The following is a 12,103-nucleotide window of genomic DNA, read 5'->3' on the forward strand; positions in this document are numbered from 1 at the left end:
ATTGTCATGTTGGAAAATGCAAGGTCTTCCCTGAAAGAGAGAACATCTGGATGGGAGCATATGTTGTTCTAGAACTATATACCTTTCAGCATTGATGGTGCCTTTCCAGATGTGTAAGCTGCCTATGCCACATGCACCCCATACCATCAGAGATGCAGGCTTCTGAAATGAGCACTGATGACAACTTATGGGGTTCCATTTTTGCCAAAAATCTTCTGGATCATATTTAGATGTGGCTCCTTTTTTCACAATAGTTTTAGCCAACAACGGTGAATGGCATGGTGAATTGTGTTCACAGACAGTGTTCTGGAAGTATTCCTGAGCCCATGTTGTGATTTCCATTACAGTAGCAGATGTGATGTAGTGCCGTCGAAGGGCCCAAAGATCATCCGAAGTGCACCCAGTGTGGTTTTCCAGCCTTGATCCTTATGCACAGAGATTGTTCCAGATTCTCTGAATCTTTGGATGATATTATGCACTGTAGATGATGATAACTTCAAACTCTGCAATTTTTCTCAGAGAAGAATCTTGACTTCTGAGAGACACTGCCACTCTGAGAGGCTCATTTTATACCCAATCATTTTGCTAATTGACATAATAAGTTGCAAATTGGTCCTTTTTATATGTACAATTTAATTTTCCGGCCTCTTATTGCTACCTGTCCTAACTTTTTTGGAATATGTAGCTTTCAGGAAATCCAAAATGGGCCAATATTTGGCATTACATTTCAAAACGTCTCACTTTCAACATTTATGTTATCTATAATCTATAGATAATCTGAAATCTGTATATTATTACATTCTTTTTTATTCACAATTTGTACAGTGTCCCAACTTTTTTGGAATGAGGTTTGTACTTGTCAAAATTGAGCGTTTAGTCGATCCTAGTAAGCATTGTCACAGTTGTATATATGATAGCATTCTTCTCACAAGGGAGATTGACATCATGTCATTTGTTTTCAGGCGGACTGTTAAATAATTCTACATACACGTCTTGTGGACATCCTGTAGAAATCGGATGACGACTTTGAAACTCTTGAAGTGTGTCCAGGTAAATATGTCATATGCATCATACGTTCAGCCAACGGTCCGTGAACGTGACGTCTGAGGCTAAGACTAGGCAGGTGGTGCTGGGGAGGCGGGGGGCTAGAATGAGAATTTTTGCACTGCGGACAGAGATTAATTTTGATGTGTCGTGGTTAAAAAGGGAAATGGTAATGGATAAATGAAATCGATTGGCTGAGAACTTTACATTGAACAAACCAATCAGAATGTGAACAGAGTTTCATGGCTGAACTATTATTGACATTAAGGCATTATTCATATTCTCCTTTAATCAATTTAACTCCAAGATCAGTCACAAGGTCAAATCCATACTCAAATTGCTTTGGCTTTCAGATCATTTGGACTATGATAATCACTCAACTTTAATTGTCTACCAACTTACACAATACCACAAATAAGAAAATAAACCATGTTGTACAAGAACTGAGTATCTATGCTATTAATTCACAATAAGGTTATCAGTATATAACATCATAGTAAAATGTATTGGATAATATATTCTGATTAAAAACAAACTGACCATTATATATATACATATATATACATATATACTCCAGAGTAATTTTTACAATAAGACATTGCACTCATTTATGCTTGTCTGCTCATTGTAATCTTTTGCAAAAAAAGTGTCCTCATTCAACATGTCATCGGTCACTGGCATACCATGACCTCCAGTACATGGGATGCATAGTGTAGTGTACTGTTCTGTTTTAGTTAACAAACTGCACTTCAGGGTGTCAAAAAAAGGGGAAGGTAGCAGACTTCCTGTGTTAAGAGCAAATCAGACAGCAGGAGTACATTCTCACCATGATTCATGATGACAAGCCACCCCCTCAGACTCTCTCCTTCTATCATTCTTCACAGAAACTTCCCCATTTACATCTCATGAAAGTAGCCAAATGTTCACCAAAATAATTACTTTCACATCTATCAATGCCTGCTTCCCAACAATAAGCATGATACATTTTCTTGACTTATGATTTATCACTATTTACTCTTGCCGCCTTTTTTAAAACAAACTATTCTTAAAACATTTTTAAGAATATATGTGTTTTAATATGCATTGCTAAAATTATATTGTTACATATTTTTAACCAAAAGTAATGTTTGATAAAAAAAAATACCAAACACATGCACAATCAAGTCTTACAGTAAAAAAAGCATCTGTGCAATATCCATCTTATTTTATAAAAACTCTTACCTTAGTAATACCTGCTGGTGGTTACATTGGCATTTTCAATATATCCTCTTAAACAACCCCCACTCTGTTATATTATCAATGAGAAACTCTTTTCCCTTGCACTTAAAACACAATGAAATATAGAGAAAGACAAGGTAGTTGTTCCTTCCTCACTCCTTCAGTCACTGTGTGCTGACAGACAGAGAGTGTACTGAATGCGGAGTAAAACCTCACTTTATTGGCCCCTCCTCCCTCACTGTGCCTTCTCTCTTTCACAAACACTGCCTTTTAAATTTTGGATTCAAGCTACTATTTACTGTATTTGACCGGCTTTATTTGGGGTGGCACGTTACAGTTAAAGCTGTTTATGCCTGCTTGCTTGTTTCTTAAAAATGGTTGTCATTCTGAAAGTAAACAGCGGTTTCCAAGGTCTGCCCACACAGGTTGATGATAGCAATGGAAGTCATAAGACCAACGTAAAAAGCTGAAAACAGTTTGATTCTGATGCATCTAAAGTGAATACTATCACGTTAACACAAGCATTGTAACGTTTCGGTTTTCCTCCTACAGAAGGAGAAGCAGCTTATATGGATTAGATTGCACACATGCTTTTTGTTCACTCATGCAGATGGATTGTTCCTATTTATTTAATCTACCCACAGGTATAAAACACAAAAGGAAATAAAATAGTTATGTTCTGTTTTGTTTTTGCAACAGATGGAACCTATTACCAACCATAACATGAAATAGCATATTAAGTGATATCTCACTTCACTTCACTCTGTCTCTGTTCTTAAAAAAAAAGTCACAGCTCGTTTGCTATCATCTGTGTTTTCATGGTGTTAGTGTGTGAGACCCTATTCATTTCCTTCCTCTCCTTGATGCTTTATCTATTTCCTGAGAAATCAAAATCCATCTGTTTGCCAATGTATTAATATTACTACACAACTATAATTTTCATACTATAATAACTACTTATTTTTTTAACTCAAAAGATGCACACTATGCAATTGGGTATTTGTTGAGAACATGGTGTGACAGTTAACCACTTTCCAATACCACAACTGAACCACAAGTGCACTAAGGTCTATTGTCCTCCTGCAAACTACAGTAAAACAATAATCAAATTACACTTTTAAAATAACAATAATGGTTATTAATAATAGTATTAAATGTGCACTATGTAGTTTTTTTGCAGTAAAATATCCAAAAACTACTAGGCCAGTGTATTTTGTTCAGTTGAGTTCTTACAATATCCCAAATATTTCCAACTATTTGTAAATTGTGAGAAAATTGCTATTTTAACCAAGGGGCCGGGACGTCTGAGGGAGTCGCCTGTCAATTGCCTCATATCGGAGTTACCCTCGGTTTCAGGTTTTTGGCAGAAATATTTTACTCTTAGCAGTGTGCAGCAAGTGTCACAGCAGCCGCTGAGCGAACACGCAGAGTAACGTCATACCATCATTTTAAACACACTTAAGCATATCTAATATGATAAACAGAGCTGAGTAACGCCATATTCATGACTGGAAAAGCGGAAATAGTGCCTCATACTCTGTTCCGCCTCAGACTGTGTAATGTCATATTAAAAGTCCCGCTGCTCGTGAGCCATGTGTTTGTGTAACAATCGCTCCAGCGGCCTTGCTCAGCTCCACAACACTCTATCCTGCTCTGCTTCAGACAACAGTAACGTTAATAACCGCATCCATGAACATGGATTCTGCCAGAGTCCTATCCTGATTCTTTTCCACCGGCTGTGAGGTGAAGACTACAAACTTGGTGTCATCCAACTACACCTTTGCTTTGAATAGGCGCCCTCTAGTGGACTGAAAAATGACACAGTGCAGCTTTAATACTAGATATTAATGGTTTATATTTGTGAATGCTTGCTAACTGAAAAATAAAAGTTAAAAACAAGACCTCCAGTCAAATTTTCTGATCACATGATTTAGTTTATGATGTAAAAAAAACAACAAATATGTTTTTATCACATCAAAAGTACAATAGAAGGGTACATATAGTTTTCTAACGGAAGGCAGCAGTCAAAAACGTACAGCAGATCTTCAAGGCATCATGACTGTGAAGACTGAAAGTAGAGAAGTTTTCGGAGGAAGTTGAAAGATCCGGGCATTTGTTTATAAAGGCCTTTCGCAGATATCTGGGAGACAGCATCATTTACCTAAAGAAAACAGATATTTAATTTATGTTATATTATATTATATTTAATCTTAATTAATATCACAATATAGTTCTTTTTGCTGGACAGTCAAACTCAATTTTACATTTATACATTTTTTCCTAATCTATTTTTTTTGCTAAAATATTTTTTAAAACTTTATGCTTATTTTAACTTATTAAATATATATATATATATGGATACAGGGTGCAAATTGTATTTTAACTAGAAATTAATGCATTTTGAAGAGTATATAGTACTAAAGTTCTTGTTTAGTGTTGATATATAGCAGAATATCTAGTTTTGGATATGGTACATACTATCATGCTACTCTAACCTAATCGGTGGCATTATTATGGAGGATGGTTTGTAATTTTTTCCAATTTTGATAACATATTTATTGCAATTATTAGTGGCTGCCTCTGTCGCATGAATCTTAAAAGTTTTAAGAAGCTTTACGGGACAAAGACGTACCATCATCAGCATGGTAACCAGATCATCTGTGGCAACATTCTCCTCAAGGACAAGATCGAGATTCTCCACATACCAGGAGCCAGCTTGCGTGTCCCTCCAAGAGACATAGCCTGCAAAATACATTGCATGTTGATCAGCCGTTTGTGTTCGTAAATCAAAAGGTTTGTTTCCTCAACTATTAGTCAACCAAACCATATATTTAAGGCACAACATTACCAAAACACAGACCTGGAAAGGTTGAGTAGGACACCAGGATGTCGCTGGGAGTGGGCAAAGTGGCCCGAGCATCAAGTTCATCAGACGTGCTGAGAGAGTCACTGCTGGAGGACAGGGGAATGGCGTCCGTCTGGTCATCTATCCCACCCAAAGAGGGTTCCACCTCATCTGGAGAAACCTCAAAACCGGTGTCCTTCTCACCTACACAGAATAAGATGAAAAACTGCAGCCCACTAAGAAACATTCCATTTAAAAACCTTGGGTTGTGTTTAGGTGCAGTCACATTATTTTGTGTAATTTTTGTGAAATTTATGAATAAAAATGTGTAGTGTCTATTGTCAAGAGTGTAGTAATGTATGAAGCACAGCTCACAGAGAAGTCTCTTTTAAACTAAACTCTTTTTGTTGGTCAACACGTCGAGTTCACATGACAAACTTGAACTTGCGAAATTACCAATTGTGTGGATTTCCATTTAAATGGCTGGACTTCAAACATGACAATTCACTGAACGATGGTAAATGGCTACCCACCTCCTCCACAGGCCTGGATGAAGAACAGCTTGGGCTTGCCCTGCAGGGAAGGACAGTTCTGTCCATTGAGGTAGTTTGTGATTATCTGAACTGGGACAGCTGGTCCATCAACACCATGAACTGCTCCAGGGAAACGATTGTGGTTTGCCTAAACATTATAGACATGTCGAGCACCAGAGTAGAATGAGAAAATAGAACTAATCCTTTTGTAATGGGATAGCATGATGGTGTTTTACAAAATGAGGAAGCAAATAAAATTGCTCATGCAAACAAAAGTGAGGTTGCACTTCTATGTTGAGCAACTAATAGTCTGCCTTAGTGTAAAAACAAAAATAGCATATATCCTCTTTTTTATTATATAGAACACATATATATACACATTCACAACTTGTTTTACCTCAGTACCATGCGAAAAGATGATCACCACACAGCAGTCATATGCAGAATGATCCCTCTTCGCTAAAGATGACATCTCATGTCTTATATACTACAGAGGGAAGCAAAAATGTTTCTAAAATTAATTAAAGGGATAGTTCACCCAAAAATGAAAATTTGATGTTTACCGTTGCTTGTTTAATGCACGTCAATGGGGTCTAATTAGAATTAGACCCCATTGACATTATACAAGCAACGGTTGGAGTTAAACATTAAGGACAGGCGGACATTTGTCTTACAGCTGTGTTTACAATGAAAAGAAGAGGAAATATTGTGCTTACTTTGGATTTCAAGTTCCTTTTTACAATAACCTCAAAGTTGAGAGCTTTAAATCGTTTTTCCATCTTGTCACAGTCAATGTTGGACCCCTTTCGATCTTGTAGTTCAGAGGCTGGCTCAAAATCTACATTGTTTATGATCAGGCAGATCCCACACGGACTGGCATCCATCTTGTAGCACTGTACAAGAAATAAAGTATTTAGTGCATTTAGAGTGTTTAGTGCAATGGTGCAAATATTAATTCCATGTTATTCCACAAGGATGCTCACTGTGTTCCCTGCCAGTTGCTTAGGATGAAAAATAAAGTTTTAAAATGAAAACACTAAAAACTTGTGTGAACACAAATATGCAGATATCATGAATCATCCATAAGCTTTTTCTTTTTTTATGTTGAATGAACATTTAGAACCAACTCAAATGCATTATTATTAGTAACATTAAAAAAGTCTTAGGTTTAATAAAGGTTTAACGCGATGACAGATCGAAAAACGATGGGTCTTTGCCCCCGTTGATCACATCTCTTGTGGTCTGATTGGTTGAAGGACTTTCCAATTGCATACAGAGTCATTCAAATAATGCTCGTTGATCATGCCTCTTGTGCAGTAGAAAATACAGAGCAGACTCACCAGACCAATGTTTAATCTTAAATTGAGCTTGGTCTGGTGATAGCCAGACAACCAAACTAACTGAACCCAAACTTTTGAACATTAGTGTTTATTGTAGTAAAATATTAAAATGTAAGTCTATATATATTTAAATAGAAATTATATTTTATAAAAAAATAAAATTATAAATTACTATTAAAAACAATTTTGTGCAAACCGTGATACATTTAGTTTGAGAACCTAAATACATTAGACTACAATACAACTAAACTAAAAAAAATTATATTTTATAAAAAAATAAAATTATAAATTACTATTAAAAACAATTTTGTGCAAACCGTGATACATTTAGTTTGAGAACCTAAATACACTTGTAATCAACAATTAGTGAACATGATTACCTGTATACTGTCACGTCTCGGCCTGTTTTGTCTCATCCTTTGTTTTTCAGAAGCTGTGGACATGCATGAAACAGAAGTTGCAATAGTAAAACACCTTCTCAAACAAGGAAATAAAAAGTAGCACAGGATTTGATTTTGTTCATCTGTAATTGATTGGATCGTTGGAATGCTGAGTTCAACAGTGCCCACACAGTCTTTCAATGTATATGATTCTGGAAGTATTTCTTTCATTTAATTATCCCACAGGGATAAAAAAAGAAGCTTTTGTTTAACTGTTAAGCTTTACAAGCTACAAGGTGAATCATAACATTACAAACTTTGATTTGAAGCAAGAAGTATTTGAAAATCGGACAAAAATTCAAAAGTACAAGATGGTGTACTAAACGGCTTTAGTGAGGAAAAGAACTACGATCCCATGAAGCACTGCAAACAGGCAGTGGATAAATCTAAAACTACTCATATAAAATATACATATATAAAAACAATAAAGTTTATTGCACATTTTAAAATATACATATAATGTGTGGGAGGAGCTAAAAAGCTCTTTTGGCACATTTTGTTTGTGGTGACTCTGATTGGTGGAATTTTCTGTAAACAGCTGTCTTTAAAGATTTATAAGTTATAAGTCTTGTTGCATGTTATTGCTGTGTCTCATCATGTGACAGTGTGGCAGGTTTTCTTGCTCTCATGAATCATAAAAAAATGATGATGTGCATGGATAAATCACATAATAAATACAGCAATATTCCAAGACTTTAAGTATTTTTTAAATGTATAGTATCAAACAGATGAAAATGAACATTTATTAAAGGAAGTGTATGAAAGATTGTGGTCAAAACTGGTACTGCAATCACTATCCCCTCTCCCCTCCCCCCTCCCCCCTGACTCGAGGTTGCCAGATTGGCTGCAGAAATCCAGCGGAACGTTTGTAGCTGCAGCTGTGGTAACTAGAGCAGAGCTGGCAACCCCGATGTCAACATCATCATCAGTTGAGGGCTGAAACAACAACTTTTAAATGACAATATCCTGGCCGGACTACTGTTGTCAGTGATATAAGTATTTGAAATGAACATGATTTCTTAATGTCTAGTGACATATCAGGGTCATTTTATGATTAGTTGAAATACATTTCTTACATACAGTTCCTTTAAGAATTAAAAATACAATGTAGGAAGCTGTTTACACGACAGTGACTTACGTGGGCTAAGAGGCTTGGGCACAGGGAGGCTTCCTGGTCTCAATGGTAGTACTACTGGAGCAGTGAGATCAGGTCTGTCTGGCTTTTCAGTATATTTTGGATTCTCTGCATTGAATCATAGGAACAGATAAGATAAGATATATTTATATAACTTGCTTCTTTTAATATACTTCATAGTGCTGGTTACAGACACATTTCAAGAGGATTATGGATAGGGTGTTTTATATTCCACTGTATTATGGAAGTAACACTTACGGCTTGGCAGAACAATCAGTGAAGGCTGTACTTGGATGGAAGGAGGCAGAGGAGCACCATCTCCACTTTGAAGGAGCTCTGCGAGATCATCTTGGCCAGTCTCACGCAGGCACTCCATGAAGGCTGGGAAAGCTTGATGCCCTCTCATCTCCAGGTCTGTCACCAGTTGCCTGGCTTGGTCTCGTCTGGTTGCCTTGCTCTGATAGGAGAAAAATAATTTACACAATTTACAACAGCAGAACTACTCATACATGAATGCACAGTGGCAGCGGCGTAGCACCAAATTTTGGGCCCTGGGTACAAACCATCTTGCTGGGCCCCCGTACCATGTATGTGTATGTATAGAAAACTGACTTCTAAGGGCCCCCCCCTGCCTCGGGCCCTGGTTACTCAGTACCCTTTATCCCCCCAGTCCAACGCCCCTGCACAGTGGTCATATCGTCTTACCTTCACAACTGGAAACTAAACAATGCACATATTAAAGGGATAGTTCACCCAAAAATGAAAATTAGCCCATAATTTACTCACCCTCGATCCATCCTAGGTGTATATGACATTCTTCTTTCAGACAAATAAAATCGGAGTTATATTTAAAAAGTCCTGGCTAATCCAAGCATTATAATGGCAGTGAATTGCTGTCTCGTTTATGAAGCCCATAAATGCATCTATCCATCATATAACCGGTCCACACGACTCCGGGGGGTTAATAAAGGCCTTCTGAAGTGAAGTGGTGCATTTTTGTAAGAAAATTATCCATATTTAAAACTTTATAGACTAAAATAACTAACTTCAGGTGGAAAGCCGTACATATGCAGTTCGACTTACGGCAAAAGAGTAACCCCTGACGCAATGAATTGAAGCATTGCAAGCTTTGACGCCTCTCGCAGATAGGGCTGGTCAACAAACCCAAGCCCTCTTCTCTTATATCAAAATTCTCTGCCATTTCTCTTTTCTTAAAATTCTTTTTTAGACCTTGTTTTTTCTTCTGCGCTTCTGTGTTTGTCAATACGCATGTGTTAAGGGTTCGGGGTCAAGGGTTATTCTTTTGCAGTAAATAAGGCAATCCGCCATAAGTTAGTTATTTAAAGGTAGGGTAGGTAGGAATGATCTATAACACTTTTGTCCAAATTTGTTTAAACTTTCTTTATATGTCAATACATAATTAAAATGTAAGTACTCTGAAAAAGAGAGTATAAAAATCAAGTAAATCTAGACTGTTTAATCTGCAATAAACACCGCTCATTATTTTCGTTCGGGATGAAACAAATGTTTGGCTTGGGCTACTGTAACTCTCTCTCGCTACCATGGCCACCACCGCTTCGCTACAGGTTCTGCCCACACATGCGCGCACCCCTAGGAAGAGCAAAAGCATTAATAATGCACGGTGCCCGGTTTTGCAGTCAGCGAAGGCAAACAATGCAAAAAAAAGGAAGACAGTAGGCCTACATGTAAAGGCAATGCACAAGAAGTCTTTGGATAAACAAAGAAATCAAACGTGAGTAAATATCAGCGTGGCTTTCCAATGATGTCGAGAACTGAGGGACCTAAAGGGGATGAAAAATTACTCATTGATGGCTGTATTTCTGCTGGACAGGTAATCTTTCATTTTGATTATATATTTTTTCGGTTTATGTTTTCATGAAGCATGTATCACTAACTCATGTAGCTGCCTAATATAGCACAACATTACTTAGCACAAAGTTACAATATTATACACTTAGCCATTAGTAGAGATGATAAATACTCAATATGCTTAGTTCAAGTTGATCGCTGTTGTGTTGAATTGTGCAAAATTTAACTTTAGATAACAAAATGCATGTGTAAAATCCAGTACACTGCATCCAGGAACTTTTTTTTTTTTTTTAGAACTAAGTTAGCTTTAGCTACTACTAATCAACAATGCTTTCATCATGGAAACTCTTACATGCAAAAACACAGTATATGTTATAAATCTTACACAAAATTCATCTTCATCACAGTATAACTGATGTTATTGGGGAATTTTTTTTTAACAATGCTACCCGTTTTTAGCTTTGCCTTATAAAACTAGCTCGTTACAGAATTAAATAAAAATATATTTTAAACTTTACCAGTATCGGTATTCTATTTTGGGGCGTGGCTTTAGAAAGAGCCCAGATGGGAGAAGGTGGAGTGAATGGAAATAATGAGCTGTCTTTAAAACAGCTCGTGAGAGGTCTACAGACACTCAAATTTTATACTTTCTTTTTTAGAGTACTTACATTTTAATTATGTTTTGACATATCAATAATGTTTAAACAAATTTGGAAAAAAATTTTTTAACCAATTCTTACCTACCCTACCTCTATAAAGTTTTAAATATAGATATTTTTCTTACACAAACTCACCACTTTATTAACCACCCCCTGGAGCTGCGTGGAGCAGTTATATGATGCACTTTTATGGACTTCATTAACAAAACAAATCACTGTCATTAATGATTGGATTAGCCAGGATTTTAAAAAATATAACGACGATTTTATTCGTCTGAAAGAAGAATGTCATATGCGCCTAGGATGATTTGAGGGCGAGTAAGTCATCATGGGCTAATTTTCAATTTTGGGTGAACTATCCCTTTAACGAGTGAACAATGAAAGTAATGATTGGTGCTGTCTTTCTACTTAAAATCTCGTTTCGTGTTCCACAAAAGAACGAAAGATATACTGGTTTAATGAGGGAGAGTGAACAAATAACATAAATTGTAATTTATTGGTGTAACGTTACTGTTGATTTAAGACAGCGTGTAAACTTCCACAATTCCGAAGTTTTCTCTATGAGAACAAAGACATCACTATTACCTGAATTTCTTCGATCATGTCCTTGGTGAAGATCCCCTTTGACAAAAGCCCATCGCAGATGTCTCCAGGATTTAATGATTCGACTAGATCACGCCTGCGCCGCCGAAGAATCAGCCTGTGTTTAGGGTCCATTCTTACACTGATTCTGTATTTAAAGGGTTTATGACTATGCGACAATTTCTTGTTAATAACTTTTGATATACAGAAACTCCTAAAAAAAACCCAGAATGAACAGAACTTGAACTGAGTTGAGTTGAATTGAATTAATCAACACAAAACAAACCTCTCCTTGCTCGGCGCTTTAATTCTCTTCCTTGTTTACATCATGCTGGTGATGACGTCATAGACTCTGGGTTGGGCAGGTGTTTACCAAAGTAGAAGGTGAAACTGAAACGTTTTAGATCAAATATAGATTATTTTCTGTAGAAATTAAATAGAAAATTAGAAAGAAACTAAATGTAGTTTTACAACTAA

The 12,103-nt window shown here is 36.6% G+C and overlaps 1 protein-coding gene across 3 annotated transcripts; it reads right to left on the reverse strand.

Annotated features, from left to right (window-relative positions):
• Positions 1–1,044: 1,044 nt before the first annotated feature.
• Positions 1,045–12,018, reverse strand: casp9 (caspase 9, apoptosis-related cysteine peptidase). Of its 3 annotated transcripts, none has more exons than XM_067446172.1 (12): positions 11,913–12,018; positions 11,630–11,744; positions 8,814–9,012; positions 8,559–8,663; positions 7,361–7,413; positions 6,357–6,533; positions 6,038–6,127; positions 5,641–5,788; positions 5,123–5,311; positions 4,895–5,004; positions 2,266–4,423; positions 1,045–1,129 (listed from the first exon to the last, which is right to left on the reverse strand). In XM_067446172.1, exons 2-11 carry the CDS (start codon positions 11,645–11,647, stop codon positions 4,316–4,318), a joined length of 1,197 nt encoding a protein of 398 aa, XP_067302273.1. In that variant the 5' UTR covers positions 11,648–11,744; positions 11,913–12,018; the 3' UTR covers positions 1,045–1,129; positions 2,266–4,315. The 3 variants fall into 3 exon arrangements, with proteins under 3 accessions (XP_067302273.1, XP_067302272.1, XP_067302271.1); XM_067446171.1 differs by having other exon boundaries at positions 11,630–11,774; XM_067446170.1 differs by having other exon boundaries at positions 11,630–11,969.
• Between the last annotated feature and the right edge of the window lie 85 nt (positions 12,019–12,103).

The sequence above is a fragment of the Pseudorasbora parva genome, chromosome 6 (genome assembly GCF_024679245.1).
Source record: "Pseudorasbora parva isolate DD20220531a chromosome 6, ASM2467924v1, whole genome shotgun sequence".
Taxonomy (NCBI): Eukaryota; Metazoa; Chordata; class Actinopteri; order Cypriniformes; family Gobionidae; genus Pseudorasbora; species Pseudorasbora parva.